The 20,540-nt window shown below is 39.8% G+C and overlaps 1 protein-coding gene across 4 annotated transcripts in view; it reads right to left on the bottom strand.

Annotated features, from left to right (window-relative positions):
- ZCWPW1 (zinc finger, CW type with PWWP domain 1) overlaps positions 1-20,540 on the bottom strand; it is a 24,462-nt gene extending 3,922 nt beyond the window's left edge. The window contains exons 1-14 of one of the 4 annotated variants that reach the window (XM_005861144.2): positions 20,413-20,540; positions 16,368-16,425; positions 15,394-15,647; positions 14,859-14,949; positions 13,945-14,035; positions 13,504-13,649; positions 13,172-13,294; positions 6,584-6,700; positions 5,194-5,314; positions 4,277-4,352; positions 3,766-3,870; positions 2,550-2,633; positions 1,876-1,942; positions 780-877 (exon numbers count right to left, since the gene is read on the bottom strand). In XM_005861144.2, the coding sequence (XP_005861206.1) occupies positions 780-877; positions 1,876-1,942; positions 2,550-2,633; positions 3,766-3,870; positions 4,277-4,352; positions 5,194-5,314; positions 6,584-6,700; positions 13,172-13,294; positions 13,504-13,649; positions 13,945-14,035; positions 14,859-14,949; positions 15,394-15,647; positions 16,368-16,395 (1,401 nt within the window). In that variant the 5' untranslated portion in view covers positions 16,396-16,425; positions 20,413-20,540. The remainder of the gene's footprint in view (positions 1-779; positions 878-1,875; positions 1,943-2,549; positions 2,634-3,765; positions 3,871-4,276; positions 4,353-5,193; positions 5,315-6,583; positions 6,701-13,171; positions 13,295-13,503; positions 13,650-13,944; positions 14,036-14,858; positions 14,950-15,393; positions 15,648-16,367; positions 16,426-20,412) is intronic. The other 3 variants (XM_005861145.2, XM_005861146.2, XM_014535519.1) reach the window with 3 other exon arrangements.

The following is a 20,540-nucleotide window of genomic DNA, read 5'->3' as shown; positions in this document are numbered from 1 at the left end:
TCTCTTCCTCCCCCTTCCTCTTTCTTTCTCTCTAAAATCAATAAATTTAAAAAAGAAAAGAGCCCTGGCAGGTGCAATTCAGTGATCAGAGCTTTGGTCTGTGCACCGAAGGATCACAGGTTCGATTCCCAGTCAAGGGCATGTACCTGGGTTGCGGGTTCGATCCCCGCCCTGGTCAGGGCATGTGCGGGAGGCAACCAATTAATGTGTCTCTCTCACATCCATGTTTATCTCTCTCTCTCTCCCCTCCCTCCCTCTGCCCCCCGCCTCCCTTTCCTTTCTCCCTTCCACTCTCTCTAAAAATCAATGGAAAAAATATTCTTGGTGAGGAATAAATACATACATACATACATACATACATACATACACACATACATTTTTTTTAAAAAAAGAAAGAAGTTCTAACCCTGATTGGGTAGCTCGGTTAGTTTGAGCATTGTCCTGATATGCCAGGTTGGGGATTTGATCTCCAATCAGGGCACATACAAGAATCAACCACTGAATGCATAAATAAGTAGAACAACAAATTGATGTTTCTCTCTCTCCCCCTTCCTCCCTCTCTAAAGTCAATCAATAAATAAAATCTTTAAAAAAGAAATAAGTTCCTAGGGATGTGATATATTAGAGAGAATAATCAAGGAAATTCCTTGGAGACCCTAAGAGACAGGATTGTTAGGGTTTCCTGGGGCAGAGACAGGATACTTCCTTAGTAAATATAACCCATGCCAACAGATGCCCTATAGGACTCTCCTAAAAGGAGCCCCAAAGATCAATCTTACTTTTTTCTCTCCCTCCTCTTCCTCCTTCTCCAAGTCTGACTCTTCCTCTTCTTTCTCCAAGAAGTAATCTGGGCTCTTAGCCCCAGTGAGCATTAAGTCTAGAACAGGAATAGGAAGGAAAGCTAAATCATTTAGTCAATAAAATAGGTGATGAGTTAATGGAGCTGATCCCAGAGAATCAGTCTTCTAACTCTACCCTTCATGTCCAAGTAGTATTTTCTCCATAAATCATGATCCTATAGGAGATTATCACAGTTCAACCCTTTTCAAAGTCTCATCACTATTTAATGTGCACCCTCCTTCCCTGCCCCCTTTTTTCCTCCATTCCTCTCTCCACTCATCCATTCATCTATTCATCCCCAACACTGGCCCAATGGTATTCATGGAAAACCTATTATAAAAATCTAGAACTAGGCTGATAACATCCTATATAATAAAGAGCTAATATGCAAATGGTTGTCACGCCCTCATGCCTTAACAGCTCAGACACTCAACACTGGGGAGAGAGGAATGGGGACCAGTCAGGCACAAATGAGCTTGCGAGAGAGAAATGGGGACCAGCCAGGCTGCAGCTCGGGAGAGGGACAAGCTGCCTGCCCTGCGGACTCGGGCGCCAGTGGCTGTGCCTGTGCCTGTGGCCTGGAAGAGGGACAAGATGCCCGCCCTGTGGTCCTGGGCACCTGTGGCTGCAGCCCAGGCAAAGCCGCCCACCCATGGTCCCCTGCAGCTGTGGCCAGCCTGGGTCCTGGGTGCCTGCAGCCAGCCAGAGGGAGGGAAGCCTAGGTCCCGGGTGCCTGCAACTGGCTGGAGGAGGGAATCCTAGGTCCTTGGTGCGGGGCGAGGCAGAGGCGGTTAGGGGCAATCAGGCCAGCAGGCAGAGGGGTTAGGGGTGATCAGGCAGGCAGACAGGCAAGCGGGATTGGGGAGAGGGCAGGCCGGGCTGAGGGCCCCCCCTTCCCCACTGCCCCCCCCCCCCGTGCACGAATTTTTGCACCAGTCCTCTAGTCAGATATAAAACAAAGAAAAGCTTCAGTTGCTGTCCTCACAAAGGAATCCCTCCTCTCCCTCTTTAGTCTTTGCCTCCTACATATCCTACCTTTTCCTTCCCCATTATTGTCAGATCCACTGTATCTGCTCCAGAAACCAAACAATTTAACCCGCTCCTGAGGGAACCAAGAAACAAAAGCATCATCTACTACTCTTCCAAGGACTATTGTTGCCCTCTGTCTTCAAGATTTTAGTTATAGGATTTGAATTTATATTCCATACCATTTTCACTTGAAATTTCACATTAGATTTACCTAGATTTTTGTGGAGATTAACTATTATAACATATTGTAGTAAAGTAATATATAATCATATTATCATCTCTTTTCCAGTTTATAATTCAATAAGTAACTGGGAAAGATAAATTCACTGTTTGTCATTCTCCACCCACCCCCAAAGGCAGAAATTGACGGTAAACACTGACTCTGCATAAAAGAGATGTTAAGGTACATATATCTGAGACTTGACTTTATATCTTAGCCCCCTACCACAAACTGTCTCTGTCTGGACTGAGAGAAGATCCCATTTATCCAAGGGTAAGGAAAAGAATGGATGAGTTAAGGAATTGAGGGAATTTGGCCTGGGAAGAAAAGACTATAGTTCTAAGACTAAGACTGTATAACAGAGAAGTACAAACCAATTTTTTGCAGCAGCAAACACATGGTTTGCTTTGAGTCTCAAGTCCCAAAGAGGAACCGGTATGTTGTCTGAACACTTTCCCACCTGAATACCGATATGTTCTGCCTCCTGAGCCATTATCATGGCTGCCCCCAGTTTCTGGCTGCAGTCCTTGTTTCTGCACTTTTTCTGAAATGGAAGAAGAGTAGAGTCATGATAAATATTGAGACGTGACCCCAATATACTGCTCACCAGACATCTTTTTAAAAAATATTTAAAATATTTTTTTATTGATTTCAGAGAGGAAGGGAGAGGGAAAGAGTGATAGAAACATCAATGATGAGAGAAAATCATTGACTGGCTGACCCCTGCACACCCCATACTGGGGATCGAGCCTGCAACCCAGGCATGTGCTCTGACTGGGAATCGAACCGTAACCTCCTGGTTCATAGGTTGATGCTCAACCACTCAGCCATGCTGGCCGGACCCAGATATTATCTTTAACTACATTTATTTCCAGCTCCTGGTATTGACATGATACTCTTATTAATCTTTAGAGCTCAGAGACACAATTCTCGCTTAGCCCCCAACAAAAAAACCCTCACCAATTCCTAGCAATGTTTTCAACCAACATTTTGATGTCCTCTCCAAAGTAATTCCCCATGGAAATTTGAAAAGGCAAGATTAAAGGACTTCAGATGATTACACTTTTAAGCTTTTCATAAGTTTCTTTAGATCCAGCTGTTTGATTTAATACTCACTACCTAATTTTCTAAGGCCCCTAAGCTGCTGGACCTCTGCTCATTTATAGCTAATGCAGTGATTCTCAGCTAGGGGAGGTTTTGCCCCCCGAGAGGACATTTGGCAATTCTAGAGACAACTCTTTGGTTGTCACAACCAGGGGTGGGGGATTCCTACTGGCTAGTTGCCCAGGGATGCTGCTAAACATCGTACAATGCACAGGACAGCCCTCCACAAGAAACAATTATCTGGCTCAAAATGTCAATAGTCTCCAGACTGAGAAACCCTGAGTTAATCTATGCCCTCATTTCCGCCACACCTGCTTTGGCTAAAATGTAGAAAACTAGTCTTCAGGAAGGCCTCCCATCTGAAGGCAGGGAAAAAGATTAAGAAAAATGACTATCTTGTTATAATCCTGGTAGATAGAAGAGTCCCTCATGAATAACCTCACCCTTGCACACTTGGTCAGACATGAGACTTTCTCCTGATACAGTTTCCCCTGGGAGAATATCAGGTTAATAAAGGGAAAATTTCGTTTTCAAGTTTGCTGTATCACAACTGACCCCCAAGGGTTGCTCACCACTCCAGCTAGCTCCAGAGACAGCTCCTGAAAGTTCTTTAGCATGTTGACTGGGATCCAAGCACGAGAGACTGTTTCTCCAAAAAATGTCACATGGTACTTAGACTGAAATAAAAGATGGTTATGTTATGGCCTCTTGTCTTTCTCCTTGCTTTGGCCCTCCAGCCAGAAAAGGAGGGGAAGCACTGTGGAGTCACAAGGAAGGAGATGCTGGGCCTCTTCTGCTCCTTTATACTGACCCACCTGACCCACTTATTTCATTGTTCTTCCATCCTGACCTCAGTAATCCTAACCAATGCAAATTTATCAAAACATACATGTCCTAATAAATATTTAATTAGATACAAGTTTGTTCCTATGTGTGAGAATTAATTTCTGTTTGTCACTCCAGCTAAGTGTCTGATTCTGCTCATGTCTGCTGGCTATGCCTATGTTCTAACTCTGTGCATCTGTCAGGATGACTTTGGTCATTACTTTGGCTTGACCACGTACCTGAATCAGGAAAACTCACCGGCAGGGAATCAAGATGAGAAGCAAAAAGAAAATATTCCCCCAGGTCAGGGTCAGATTCTACCATGCCTGGCCACCTGAAGAAGACAGATGGATATAGGAGACGGAAGAGATGGGTTTAGATGAATAGAACACAAACTCATTAATACACATGTAAAGAAAGGAGCAATATGTTTTGTAACCAAAGTCAGACACCACCACCCCCGTCAATCCCTCCCAGTGGTCACTACCAAATGACTGAAGACTGAAGTAACTGTCATCAATGTACAAAGAAGCTTAGGATCTTCCTTGTAAAAGTATCTTATCCTTAGGCCTTCCAGCAAGTCTGAGAACAAAGTCTTCTGACTAGGGACAGCTCCAATGAAGAAATTACCCATCCTACCCTCCCTTGTTCTCTTACTTTATCCCTAATATCTCAATGTTTTAAAAATGCTGTAGAGCCACTCTCCTCTTTCTACCCATTCAGGATAGAATTGTCAGACTCTTTTTTCCAGGGAAATACAACATCCACTATGAAATTCTATGCTCTTTCAAAGCCTCCAAGCTTAGTACTTTATATTCTCCCCCACCCCATGCTCTAAGGCAGGTACCATGTCTTTTTTTTTTTTTAATCCTTACCTGAGGATATGTTGTGGATTTTTAAATTATTTGAGGGAGAAAGAGAGAGAAACATCAATCGGTTGCCTCCTGTATGCACCCCGCCATGGGGATTGAACCCACAATCGAGGTATGTGCCCTGACCAGGAATCAAACCCACAACCTTTCAGTGTACCAGACAATGCTCCAACTGAGGCACCCAGCCATGGCTAAGGCAGGTACCATTTCCATTGTAAATGTTTCCCATTTCCTTCCTTCTCTATTTGAATCTACCACTCTCAAGTTCATGAAGGCTGTTCCAAGTATGCCATGGCGCCCTACCAGGGGTAACCATATTGCTTGGCCCAGATGATGGATCCTGGGATGTAGGAGGCATAGGCCACATCACTCTCATGCCCTATCCAGGTCTCCTCAGGGATATCACAGTGATTGTACTCCAAGTCTGCCAAAAAAGAGAAGGAAAATAGCCTGGATGAGGGCAGGAGATAGGACAGGAAACAGGTATAGGCAGCAGGTATGACCAAAAGGGCACCTGGGAGATGGGCATGGAGGAAGAAGAACAAAGACCCTTGGGGGAAATGCAACCTAGAAGTAGGAGTGCTGCCTCCTTATACTCTAGTGCAGTGGTTCTCAACCTTCCTAATGCTGTGACCCTTTAATATAGTTCCTCATGTTGTGGCGACCCCCAACCATAAAATTATTTTCGTTGCTACTTCATAACCGTAATGTTGCTACTGTTATGAATCGTCATGTAAATATCTGATATGCAGGATGTATTTTCATTGTTACAAATTGAACATAATTAAAGCATAGTGATTAGTCACAAAAACAATATGTAATTATATATGTGTTTTCCGATGGTCTTAGGCGACCCCTGTGAAAGGGTCGTTCGACCCCCAAAGGGTCGCGACCCACAGGTTGAGAACCGCTGCTCTAGAGAAAGAGATTCCAGGCTTCTATATCCCATATTGTTTGACCCTTCTATGTGACATTATGACTATAATTTCTCTGAGACACTGTTTTCTCATCTGTAAAGTAATTGGGCTGAATTAGAGCATCATAATGTCTTTCAAGTAGTTTCAAACATTCTAGAATTCTATGCCATTGGATCTTTCTTACCTGCTTTTCCTTGTATATTCCATATCCCTTCCTATCCAACCCAATACCAATAATCTAATCAGGATTTCCAGGATCAGACTAATGCTGAAAAAGATGGAATTCTCTCAGAACATACGTGTGCTTTTCTATATGTTTTTATTTATTTCAGAGAGGAAGGGAGAGGAAGAGAGAGATAGAAACATCAACGATGAGAGAGAATCATTGATCAGCTGCCTCACACACGCCCTCCCCCACCCCCCACAGGAGATCGAGCCTGCAACCCAGGCATGTGCCCTGACCAGGAATCCAACCATGACTTCCTGGTTTATAGGTCAATGCTCAACCACTGAACCACATTGGCTGGGCTCAGAAAATATGTTCAGATTCCATGCCCCTCCCGACAACATAACTCTTTAGGTTGTCTTCTTCTAGCCCGTTATGCCAGATTCATCTTGATATGACAAGAAGATCGTTTTCTTTCTCTAGACACTATAAGGATCCCTGGAGTTGAAACTACACCTACAACATAATTAATTTAAAGGATATATGCAGGGAAAGAAAGGGTGGAACAAAAAAAAAACAAAACACCATAAACATTTCCACTCCATTCTACCTGTATTCTGGTCACAGGACCAATTATCTGGAAGGACTGAGGGGTCAGCGTTCCCATGAAGCCGCCTCCATTTCCCACAGTTTGGGGAGGAACACTGGACCCAGACTAGACACTGACCTGTGACAGGAGGAAAAACTGAAATGAGACTCAATAATGTGCTCTTCCTTCTTCAACTCATTTAAAATCAATATACTCCTCACCAGAATCACATAGCCTTAGAGATCACCTAGTCCAATCCTTACTTATAAATGGGAAAAGAAAGGCTCAGAGAAGATAATTGACTTGCTGAAGATTAGTCTAAATTTGTGGCAGAGCTAAATTTACAACCCAGGTCTCACATTTCAGTCTTTTACCATACCATGCCATCATTTCTCCTCCACCCAGGGCAGAAAGAAGTGTTTCCTATATTGACAGTTCTTTAAAAAGGTTGGTTTCCATACTTCTGGCTAGTTCCTTGTTCTCTGCTAGCATGTCAATGCTGAAAAATTCTTTTGAAGGGCTACCCAGCATCTTTTGTGTACAACATCCAGAGTTCCTATCTGAATCTCAGCAGATTTATCCGTCACCAAATCATCAAGTTGCAACCTTTGGGACCAACAGCCCCAAGTTCACCCCCCTCCAAAAACACGGGTCTAAGTCCATCATTTCTCAATCAACTATTTACTTCATGCCCTGCTGAAAGACAAAGCATTCCTTTTAAATATATATATTTTTTATTGATTTCAAAGAAGGGAAAGGGAGAGAGAGAGATAGAAACATCAATGATGAGAGAATCATTGACTGGCTGCCTCCTATACACCTATCACTGGGGATTGAGCCCGCAACCCAGGCATGTGTCCTGACCAGAAATCAAACCATAACCTCTTGGTTCATAGGTCGACACTCAACCACTAAGCCACCGCGGCTGGGCAAAGCATTCCTTTTATCACTTACCTGCCAAACCATCATCCCCACCTTTCTCTATCCCCACATTTTCTGAGTTGTTCCTGTACCCGACACAGCCTCTCCTCTTTCCTTCCTAAACCCTTCCACTGTTATTTTTAGAATTCCAGACAAAAGCAACAAAAGTCCACATATCTTTAGCCTCTTCTCTGACCCTCTATCTCATTTTTGAAACCTGGTGATGCACTGACATTGCCTCTACCCGACCCCACCCCACCCGCAGCTCTCTAAATAGAATTGGTTCCTTCTCGTGCATCTCATGTCTCTCAGGCCAAAAAATGGATTCAGTATCATCCTTATTCCCTATTGCCATTTCCAGACCATTACCATCTCCTTCTTATAAAAACCTTCCTCCCTTGAGGTCCAGGTGATGGAACTATATATACCACCCTCTCATCTCCCTTGAAAAGATGCTGACATCTGGTTCAGCCTTCTCCTCTCTACCTCCTGGCCTCATTCCAAATGATCACTATTTCCATAGGGGTAACTCACAAAGAATCCCATTCTCTGAGTTCTTTGACCTTTTCTTCCATGCTATCTCAATAACCCACTTCACTTCAATAACCCACTCCTACCCTTGTATGCCCCACCGGTCATCTGCAGGGACTGCATACTCCCTTGAACCACTTATCCGAATATCCCTCTCTGATAAAAATTCCCTGTCCTCCCACTTCACTTGCTCAGAGGACCCCTATAGCAACTTTCACTTTATCTAGATCTCTTACCCTCCCCTCAATCCAGAAGCAACCTCTTTTCTTTACTCTGTACTTACTCAGGTTTGATTCCTTAGACCCTCTGTCCTTCCTCCTACCCAGCAGGTAAAACACAACTCTGAATGAACCCACTCTACCTTTTCTGTGCCTATATTCATTAAATTGAGTGTTACTGGAAAAAAATCACATAACTAGGCACATGGGTACACTATATATTCACAATATGTTTCCCTAGTAAGTTCACTCTCCCACTGTCAAATCTTACTTTAAATACCTGAACATAAGGAATGCCCTCCATCCTATTGAAACCATCCTCAGAAAAGCATATTATGGATCACATTCTTGATTAATTAATTTTGAAGAACAAGGTACTGGTTGGGAATGATGTATTAGTCTGAAAAGATAGTTGCTAATGATATTTTTGGATGTTTATAGAGATGCTCTAGCAAGACTAGAAAAAAAGAATGTGAGAAGGGGTTGGGACTATAAAAGTAAACATAGATCAATAAAATAAGTGGTTGGTTGTGAAAATAATGAATATTCATGAGGAAATGAGTGAGGGGGGAAATCATCCTAATGACATAGAACTAGATATTTACGGCTTGGTATGAAATCTTCAAAGACAACAATAAACAGTTCTTTAAAGTTCCCTTTCAAACAGTGTAGAAAGAGGAGAAGATGATGTGTCTGAAAATGGAGCTTGAGGCTCTCAACATGGCTCTATGATAATGAAGACTGATGTCAAACACACATTAAGAGCATTTCAGTTGACCTCTCACTCTTGAAATACTAGTTTCCTTGGATTCTGTGATCACTTATTCTCCTATTCCCTCTCTCCATCTTTCTGGCAGCTTCCTCCTTTACTGGGTTCTCATTTTTCTCCATTAAAGCTTTAAATGTTGGCGTTCCAAAGTCCAATCATGGATGTTTGCTCCCATGTTACACTTTCTCCTGAGGCAAACTTTCCCATTCCCATAGCTTTGAAATACATTTTCATACCTGATAACACAGAGATGTATATACTAACAGTCTCTGTTCTGAGCTCCAGATATCTATAGCCATCTTGCTCTTTTGTAACTCTATTTGGATGTCTCACAATGATCTCAAATCTAATGGACCTAAAACCCAAACACTTAATCTTATCCCACAAATCTGTTCTTCCTCCACCTTTCCCCACCTCTTTTCATGTACATGTTCAAGCCAGAAACCAATCATCTTTAACATACTCTCTCCTCTTTCATCCCCCCCTCCATATCCAATTCATTACCAAGTTCTGACAGTTACCTCTAACACATATCTTGAAATCATCCATTTCTCTGTCTCCAATTTCATCATCCTAATCCAAGCCACCAAAAATCTAATCTAGTACTAATTTCTTGTCCACTCTTGACCCCTCATACTTCATTCTCTAATTGGATTCTTCTAAAACATTAACTCAATGATGTTGTTCTCCTGGTTAAAATCCACCAGTGGCTTCCCACTGCACTTTGGAAAAAATTCTCACTTTGTAACATGGTCTTTGATTTAGTTACTACCTACTTCTTTATATTTATCCAGAGCTACTTTCCTGCCTTGCTTCCCCTTGCTCTCTGAACTCCAATCACACCAGCTTTCTTTTAGTACCTGGAATATGCCAAACTTTACCCTACCTAAAACTCTTTCTCTTCTACTATTCCTTCAGGTTTCAGCTTAAATGTTATTTCCTTGCAAATGAATTCCCTGACTGACCCATTTTATTTCTTTTTTTATTTTTTTAAATATATTTTTATTGATTTCAGAGAGAAAGGGAGAGGGAGAGAGAGAGAGACAGAAACATCAATGATGAGAGAGAATCATTGATTGGTTGCCTCCTGCATGCCCCCTACTGGGGATCAAGCCCACAACCCAGGCATGTGCCCCCGACCGGAATCAAACCCGGGACCCTTCAGTCTGCAGGCCGACGCTCCATCCATTGAGCCAAACCAGCTAGGGCTGACTGACCCATTTTAATTGAGTCTCCATTATTTCCTTTAATGACACTCCATTTATTTCATTCACAGTACTTAACAAAAATTGGTTGTATTTATCAGATACTTCCCTTTTAACTTCCTACTCTAGGAGGACTCACCTCTCCTTGGCAACTATAAGAAACAGGAAGCGTAGTTCTTTTATAGCAAGAGGCTTACACATTCACTACAATCACAACCTGACTCACAAGCACTGCCTAAGGGGTGAACTTCCATCTTTCAGTCTAAAGTGCAATCCTGATGGGAGCAGCCAGAACTGTGATGTGTGAACGCCCACTCCTATCCCCACATCCTTCTCTCTGGAAAGTGCTACCTCTTCCAATTTTCAGTTTATATATAAAAACTGTGTTCACGTTCATCATTAATGCTAATGTGTAAATTCTCTCCAAGGAAAATCTGCCTTCCACCTGGCTTGAAAACCTTGAATTAAAATGCAGGAGAGCAATGGTGGAATTGCAGTAGCAACCAGAGCGAGAAGAAGGGACACCCCCAAATCATTCCATATAATGACTGGTTTTCTTGTCTGGCTGCATTTGTATAAGTTTGGTTCTGGTTGTAACTATGAGTCTGAAGAAGAATCTTGGCCATCCTGTACCTTAAAGCATGCCCTTTTTGGCAAGCTATATAAAAAGAAATCTCTGACAAAAATAAAATAAAGTGCAATCCTTTCCCTAATACTGAGAGGTTCAGGAGAAGATCAATACCACCCAGACCATCCGAGTACCCAAATTAGGCTAATACCTCCAGTTCCTTATATTACCATGTCATAATAACATGAGGAGTGGTTTATTGCCCTGGACTACCTTGTTTGGTGACTGCATAGTCTTGCTAGAATTTTCTTTCAAGTATGTACAAACCATATTATGCTTCTATAATTAAAATTATATAGACACACATATACATGTTAAACACTAGCTGACTGTTTATTCCATTGTTCCTTACACTTTGGGTTCTGTCTTTTTTTTGGGGGGGGGAGGGCACAAGCCTGTTTTCCTCCATATTGTTCATTTTACTTATATTCATAAGTATTTATATTTACTTATATTTATAAGTATTTATATTCAAAGTTTTAAAAATACTAATATATTATATGATCTATTTTATTTCTTATCCTAAAATTTCTCAAGATTACTTCATATTAAATATTTGTTTATTATCTGTCCAATACACTAAAACTGTAAATTCCATAAAGTCAGGGATTATCTATTTTGTTCACCAACATATTTCCAGCACCTAGCACAATGCCTGGCAAATAATATAAGGCATTAATAACTATTGTTAAAATAAGAAATACATCTATATCCATCCTTATCTTCCATCCATCCAATCTCAAAGGCTAAGCTGTCCTTTCTAAGAATAATTCTCTCTCTCTATAAACAATTTTCCCTGAGCACATAAATATGCTGATAACACACAGGTCAAGACTATTTCTTTTTAAAGAAAGCTCAAAATAACTTTCCCTTAACTCTATACCCACTCCTCCTTTTATTTACCATTTTCTCCCTCCTAGTTTTCTCATCTAAACTAATTTAAAAAGTATTTATTCTTCAACCAACTATAACCTGCCATTCACGCTTACCAACCCATATAATTGCTCTAATCAAGACCGTAATGACTTACTAATTGTGATATCGGTTAAGCATTTTCAAATCTTTATCCCCTTTGATGTCTCTATAGTAGCATTTGACAAGGCTAAATACTCGCTTTTATGAAATTCTCTCCTCCCCTGGCATCTGTGATACCACATTCTCCTAATTTTCCTTCTACCTTTCTAATCTTCTCTTAGTTCTTCTTAGTTTTTTCCCTGGGCAGCTCTTCTTCTGTTCAATCCTAAACATTATGTCCCCCAGGGTTTTTTACTCAGTGTTTTTCTCTTCTCACTCCCTACCTTCTTCTTAGAAAAATTTCATCTATTCTTACTGATGTAGATGACTCCGAAATTTCTATCTCCAACCCAGACCTCTTTCTTGAGCTCTAAATCTCATCAAAGACCCCATAACTTGCTCACAGATGAATTCACCACCTTAAACTTTTTCTTCTATACTCTCCATTTTAGATCATAATCCTTTTAGCCACTCATTCACTCACGCCTCACTATTCCTCAGCTCTCATATCCAACTGGTAACCATATCATGGTGATCCTGTCTCCTAAAGATCTCAAATTTGTCTCTTCTTCATCACTGCTATTGTCTATATTGTCTATCTTCCTTGCTTGGATCACTATTTCTGAGTCTAGTCTTGTTCACAGGAATTCATCTTCCATGCTATTGCCAAAGTGAGCTTTCTAAATAGAAATCTTATCAATTTTCCCCTACTTAATGTCAATGGTTCCTCTTTATCTATAAAATAAAACCCAAACCCCCTTAACTTCACATGCAAGGCCCTTTAAGACCTGGCCCTTGCATGTCTCTAGCCTTATCTCCCCTACCCCTGTAACCTCCTACCCCAAAGCACGACCAAAAGCTACCAACATTAGTCCTCCTCCATAACTCTGAAAATTATCACTCTGATCCACCCCCATTTCTACCTTGGTTCATCTGACTAAATTATACTTCAAGTTCTGGCTCAAGCAGTATCTTGTCTTAGAAATTTTTCCAATTCTACTCTCAACTTATAGCTTTTTTATCTACCTTCCTTAGAAGCCTATCTCCCTTGTGACAGGCTTATACTCATTTCTTCTGCACTTATCCAGCCCTCCTAAAATGCCTGGTATATAATAGGTACCCCAAAACTATAGATTATATGAACAAATAATTCAATGAATTAAATCTTTCTCTCTCTTCTTCAGCAGCATATCCTCTAACAAGTAGCAATGAGAAATTAATTATAATCTTTGCAGAATTCCCTCTAACATTCTAACCCTTGCCTCTCTCCTTCATCTCCAGTTTTCAAGCCCAAGTAGTTTTCCAAACCATGGCTGAACTTACCAAAACCACTTTCCTCTCCTTTTTGTTGGTCCCTGATCTGAGCATGATCCTGAACCATTTTCTTCAGTTGGTCTTTCTGTTTATGCTCATGTCCTCGCTGGGCTTTCTTCATTTTCTCATCTTCTGGGAAGATAAAATAATTGTAGGGTGGGGTTATGTGGGAGAGGTTCTTTGTAGATAGTAAAGCAGAAAGAAGGATGAAGGAAGAAAAATCATAGCATGATAGTTTCAAGCCTTAGGTTGGAAATTCTCAGCCTGCCCACTCTCCCATTCCCTAATTTTATGGATTAAGTATTTGAGCCAGATGTCAAAGTATATCTGACTATACTTACGAGCTTTTTTCTTTCTTCTCCTTAAGGAGAGTTTACTGAATTTCTTCTCAGATGATGCAAGATCTGGCTGGTCTGGCTTAGATGGGATTATTCCATCTTCCTGAGAGGCTGAAATCTCTAGAATATGAGGTACCGTTACCCACTCTCTGAAAATAAGATATTTTTAAATGAAAAGGTAAAAGAATCCAAAAATAAATTTTAAGAGGATAGAAGACTCCTAGGCTCTCTAAGGCCTCCTGATGTCATTTTACCTATCTACCTGCCTATTTTTCCCAATTCAAACAGGTAGCTTTCCTGAGCTGAGACAAATTTACAGAGATATAAAAAATGACCAGAAAAAAAAATGACCAGATAGGTAGGTTGGTAGGTAGGTAGATAGATAACCTTTTATAAATATTAAGTCCACCCTGTAATCAACTCACCTAACAGGAATAAACTTACCTATCAGCATTATCATTATCAGTAGTAGAAGAAGCAATTCCTGGTTCCTTGTCTAACTGGGTATGTCTTATGGGCTGGGCACAGGAAGTCTCTGCAAAATCAAGGCTAGATTCTATCTCTTCCAAAACAAAACACTATAAGCAAAGAAGTAATGTTAAGAAATAACCACTCCATTATTTTTAAATTATAATCTTTCATTAAAATGTCTTCCACCTGTTGCCTGGAAGAGTCTACTTTTGGATTTTTGTCAAATCATAAAATTTTAAGTCTTTAAAATTTCAGGAAAAAATACAAATTTATGTCCTTCTAAAAGCCTTTCTAGATTGACCTGCCTCATTCCAGGATAGCCACGTAATGTTAATTTTATTTATTTACTGTGTCTTATATAATTTTTCCTTAAACTTTCCTCTAGGAATAGAATTATATCTAAGAATAGCTGAAAATATCAGACCATTTTCCTTAGCCCCATGACCTTATTGATAGGGTCTTGGGCCTATGCTATAGAGTCCTTTGTTCTAAAAATAAAATCCTTGAGCATGTTGAAACAGTATGGGAAACAGAAAATATACAAGGGTAGATGGAAACTAAATTCTTCAAACCTGGGAAAAATAATTTATCTTTTCTAAGTAAATTCTGAACATATAGAAAAGAATTTAACTTACATTTTAAAAAATTTAGATGAAACTGTATTTACATTCTGAAGTCAATGTAATCTACTTTTCTAAAAGTCTGCACCCCCTATCTAAGGTGGTTTAGCTATAGTCCTTGATAGAAGATGAAGTATTTTAAAGTATGTCGAAGTCCCATCTAATACTTTCCTACTTAAGAGGATGGAGGCAAGAAAGGAAGCTGTCAATTTACTCAACATCTCAGGTAACAGTTTCTCTGCCTAACTGAAACTCTTTTTCTCTCACCATAAGCCATACCCAAGCACTCTTGGAGGGACTTCTGTATCACAATCTGGACAATCTCCTCAAACTCTTCATTGGTAAGATTTGATTTTTCCTGCATAGACAAGGGTAGAGAAGGAAAACTGCTCGTCTTTTCCCAGTTCTCCTCTCTGGCCAGTCAGAAAAGCCTCCGTTAGATGAGGCAGTAAACTCACAAGGCTGAGAGCATGAAGTCTATCGTATATAAGGACTCCATAAACTCTATCCCAGATCTCCTGGGAATAAAGGAGTCAAAAAATGGAAAAAGTTGATTAAATTTCTGTCCACCTCTACTTTCATATCCAAACCACCTCAGCCCCTACATACCTACCATTATTTCCTGCTAAATATTGTCATCAAAACATTTTTTATCTTTTTAAGAAAAAAAATGGAAGTCCCAAAAAAGGAATAAAAAACTGAAACTACAAGATGAATTTCCCCAACATGGAAAGATTCTATTTGTCCAGGATGAATGACTAGAAGAAATTGTCCCACTAGAGCCCATCAGTATGACTGATACCTTTTCTTTCTTCTCTGCTTGCTTGTTGTCTTGAACCTTTACTTTTTTCTCCTGGTCACTGCATGGACCATTCACTGTGGTTGCTTCCTCCTCCTTCTTCTCTAACTTGGCCTTTAGCAGGTTTGGTCCGGCCTCTGCCTCCAGGGAACTGATCCCCAGAGTCTCCTCTTTGTGTGAGTTAGGGTTATAGGGCATCAGGCTGTGCACTTTTTGTGCAGGTGGGATAAAGGGTTTTTTTGATCCTTTCCCATACTCTGAAAGAAATTTGATCATCAAATGGAATTTATGAAACATAGAGTCTAACACAGAGACTGCCAAACACTGCCAGCTGACTGACCATATCAGAATTATCTGGAGAAATATTTTAATAAATTCATATTTCTAGGTCTCTACTCACCCACCCTCATTTCCCCTGCCCTGAGTTTCTGATGAAATATTTTGAAGTGAGGCCCGAGAATCTGAAATTTTACAAGACTATCTAGATGATTCTGATGTACTTCCAGGCTTAGGAACCACTGAGTAATTGAAAGGTGATAAATATAAGCATTTGAGAAACTGAATTATTTAAATATAAAAATTTAAAAATTTGTCTATTTTAACTTTGGACAAAATTTTATGGGAAATTAAGAGAAAATGAAAAAAATATAGTTAAAATCTACAGATGATACAATGAAAATTGTAGTGATCCTCCCAGGTGTAAGTAATATCTCTTTCTTCTGAGCTTCCATAATACTCTGTACCTGCCTGGTGACATTCACCCCACTCAAATTTATGTTATAGATATTTATGAGTTCATATATTCCTTGAGCAGGACTATTTCTAAGATATATATTTTACTCAAAGTGTCTAGAAACGTAGTAACTTTAACAAAGTAGAAATAAAAAATATGTAAACTGAGCTTCTCTTTGGTAGGAATCTGAGAAGGAAAAAATGAAAGACATGTATAAAATGAACCTCCCTCACTCTTGACTCACCTTCTTTACTCTGCAATGTTGTCATCATTCAGCTCAGAAGCTACACTTTTTTTGTGCTCTGTTAGAAAAAAGAAATTAACTGCTAAAGCTCTGATTGAACATGAGTTTAAACTTTCTTCTCTTCCTGTCTTCTTAGGTTCAGGATTTCTTTTCCTGGAACCCCTGAACTACATGTTCTGCCTTCTTTTTTTTTTTTTAATATATTTTATTGATTTTCACAGAGAGGAAGGGAGAGGGATAGAGAGTTAGAAACATCAATGAGAGAGAAACATCGATCAGCTGCCTCCTGCACACCAACTGGGGTTGTGACTGCAACCAAGGTACATGCCCTTGACTGGAATCGAACCTGGGACCCCTCAGTCTGCAGGCTGACGCTCTATCCACTGAGCCAAACCGGTTAGGGCTGTTCTGCCTTCTTGACTATACTTCTGCCTTCTGAGCAATGCCAATTACATGCGAGGGGATAATTAGAGTTATTGTTTTAAAGATTAGCAATAATTCTTAGTGTTTTAAGTGCTGAAGAGTTTAATATATTCATACATCTATAAGCCATCTGTGGCACAGCAGAAAGCTGAGACTCAATTTGTGGGTGATGTTCCAATAATTTGTACATTTTTCCAATTTATACTTTCCACTATTGATATTACTTCTATCCACTTGTTAGAAGAGAACTGCTTTTTTATCAGCCTAAATTTATAACCCTCTACCCAGTTTTCTTAGGTTTAAAGCATATAATTCACTCTTATTTTTGTAACAGTTATAAATACTGTAACTCAGGTAGTGTTATTAGAGGTCATAAAATATCATTTCCCCTTTTTACAGATGAAAAATATGCAGGGAGGTTAAGTGGTTTGCCCAAAATTTCAGTGTTAATACATGGGAGAGCCAAGTTGAACCCAGGCCTTTGCTTTCAAATTCTACTAATACAACATCTATTCTTCTCAGTGATCTTATTTCTGACTGCTGGTTTTGAGTACTTTGAAGGCCCTAGACTTGCAATTCAATCTTCCAACTCTGCCATCTCCCACTTATAAAAAACCCACAAAGCAGCATAAAATGGATCTTTAAGTTTATATACAGTTTCCTTTAAAGGATCTGAAAATTTTAAGACCTTCAAAAGGCCAAATTATAGCAAACACTCAGTTGTCTGGGGTGTAAAGTTCCTCTCCCTGGTTCCTAAGATGAATTCAAAAGGTGTTGGGACTTGACTTAGTGTGGCTACAGCATGATTGGGTGTAAAGTATTTTTAAGTTATCTTTTGGTATTTTTCTGTTCTATTTCTTAATTTCTGAATGTGGATAATTCTGATGTGTTGTTCTGCAATAACTACTTTTCCTTTCATATTAAGGAGCACATTTTCTCACTTTTTGCATCATAACTCACCACTACCAACCCCCAAATGTATTTGCCCTAAGGAAAAAGGTAAATGGGAAATTGGGGGAGAAACACTACAGCAAATTGGTCTCCTTCTTTATGATAATCCTAAGTAGAAGCTAGAAACTGAATCAAATTGGTTGCAAAAGGAATACTAATTTGACCACAAATGACAAACATCTTCTCTCAGATTCCAGAATCCCAAAAATAATCATTAGAAGTCCCTATGAAGGTAATATAAATTTCAAGAAGAGCTATACTAAATGAAAAATGAAAATTAGTAGATTTGAGATGACATTTCTTTTTTTTTAAATGTCTATCTTTTAAAAGAAAAAAAAATAAAATAAAATTTAAAAATGTCTCTCTTTATAATATGCCTCTGGAGAGTAGAACTGTATGGAACGGAGCTTTTTACTGTACCCCCTTATGCATCTCTAACATATTATAGCATACACATATTATCACTTCAAAAGTTATTTTTTTAAATTCTAAATTCTTTAAATAAAATATAGAGTATTTTTTGATCAATCTAAAAATGCACAAATTTTCCAAGTTAGGTTCAAATAATTATTTAAGCCTCTACTGACCTCTGTAGGCAAAAGTGTGTTACTGGAGCCCCAACCAACTGGATAAAATTGTGGATCATTATTGAGTTAACAAACTGTAGTAAATCTATACTAGTAAGCAATGATGTGTAACACTTCCCCTTAATCGAGAGTGGGTTTGTGATGAAGAACGTTACCTTTAAAGAAAATCTCTAACCTGATCAATAGAGAAAGGAAAGCCAGGAAGTCACTGACAACTCAAGTCTCTGCTCCTCTGCTCCAGACTAATTATTTTCTCCTACAATAACAAATACTGAAATCTAGTTCAGAGAGAGAAATACTTCTAAATAGTTAATAAATATACAAAATACCACCAACTTTCATCTGACCAGCTAATAAATGACTTTCACTTAAACACTGAAAATCATCACATTGGTTTTAAGAAAAAAATCACCTTGCTCAGCAGTTCTCAAAGTGTGATCCAAAGACTCCTGGGGGTCCTCTCCCTTTTCCAACTACTTATCTGTGTTAGGCTGGATTTTCTCATATACTTCAACCAAAACAAGATACAAGCATACCTTGGATATATTGCAGATTTGGTGCCAAACCACAATAAAGTGAGTATCACAATAAAGCAAGCTGTAATCTTTTGGCTAATGGAGGGTCTTGCCTTTAATTTGTAAAAAACAAACAAAACAAAAAAACATGCAACACCTGTGAAGCACAATAAAGGGACGTGCAATAAAACAAGGTATGCCTGTATCATAACAGATTGAATTCAGAAACAGATGAAAACCCAGCTGTCTTCTATTAAGCCAAACATGAAAGATATTGCAAAAATGTAAAACAACAACATGTTCACACTAACTTTCTTTTTGTTTGGGAAAATATATTTTTCATAAAAATGTGAACATGTAATGAGTTTATTGTTATTTTAACATTAATAAATGTTTAAATTTTTCTGTTTAATTTCTGCCATGGATATAAACCAATCTTTGAAGTCCTTCAGAATTTTCAAGAGTACAAAAGAGTATAACATGTTTGAGAACTGGTGTAGCTAAATAACTTAATTCAGTCCTGTAAATACTTTTCAAACAGCATTCATTCTCTTCCCTCCTCCCCCCATTTAAAATGTGTTCACAAATTTCTCCCTCCTCACTATCCAATTATTCCCTCTATATTGTTTCTGGAATCCTTGGTCTTAAGAAAATAAAAGTTAACCTTTTAGAATTATACTCTAACCTAAACTCTGCAAGCTTCAAAAACCTGTATTTAAAGACTCTATTTAAAATCTCCTTTAAGCTGGAGTTGGATTCCCTTTTGGCTTTAATGTCTAATCTGCTTATTTTCATGCCTCAATCAGTAACATCTGCTTTCTTTTCTTTTCTCCTCAGAGAGGATGGTTCACATTTAACAAGACAGAAGGGAAAAGAAGATCCCAGCTCCCCTGCTGCCTACACTTGACTACCTGACAAGACATTCCTGTCGTCACTACCACAGTTCACCTAAAGCTCCTACAGAATCTTGTAAATGGCGAACTACAGCTTCTCGGTTCAGAGAGCGCACGGCGGCCCTCGCTGCCGACCGCCACCTGCCTGTTCTGTGTTTTCGCTTAGAGTAGCAACGTCGCCATCAACTTCCAGGTCGCCGCACCATTTTTCCTCTCAGGCTGCCTAGGTCCGGAACAGTAAAAGGCCTTAATCCCACCCTTAACATTTGAGGGAAGAACTTTCTGGTGATCCCCATTTTTCCTCGCTCTTCCTTCACCAAGCCTCTCTTAAAGTCGGAGGTATCACAGTCAAAAGTCCTTGACGCCCCTCAAAGAGGAAAACGGCGTCTTTCTAGAAAGATTCTCTTCCCCCATCGAGAACCCCATCATGAGAGAATTCCCCCTCCGCTGCCCCTCCCGCGGAGACACCAGAATCCTCATTCTCGCTCGGACCGACATTGCCCGCCGCTAAGAAAGAATGGGGTTACTTTTGTTTGTCGGCTGGGGGTGAGTTTGCGGTTAGAGGTTCTAAGGAGCAGGGGTAAGAGTTGTCACCCTGACGAGAAAACTCAGACGGAAGATCCCAGGATTAGCTGCGCCTAACACCTTCATCTGCAACCAGATTAGAGATAGCTACCTTCTGGAGCGAGGAACAGAGAGAACTACTGCAACAATTCTGCAAGCCCCTCCAACCTCGACCCACTTTTCCCGCCACCAAGAAAAGGCACGAGGCCACGCGTAAGCTCCACAGTTCCCTCCAGCGGC

Source organism: Myotis brandtii, unplaced genomic scaffold (assembly GCF_000412655.1).
Source record: "Myotis brandtii unplaced genomic scaffold, ASM41265v1 scaffold1441, whole genome shotgun sequence".
Taxonomy (NCBI): domain Eukaryota; kingdom Metazoa; phylum Chordata; class Mammalia; order Chiroptera; family Vespertilionidae; genus Myotis; species Myotis brandtii.
This window is presented reverse-complemented; position numbering and strand designations above follow the sequence as displayed.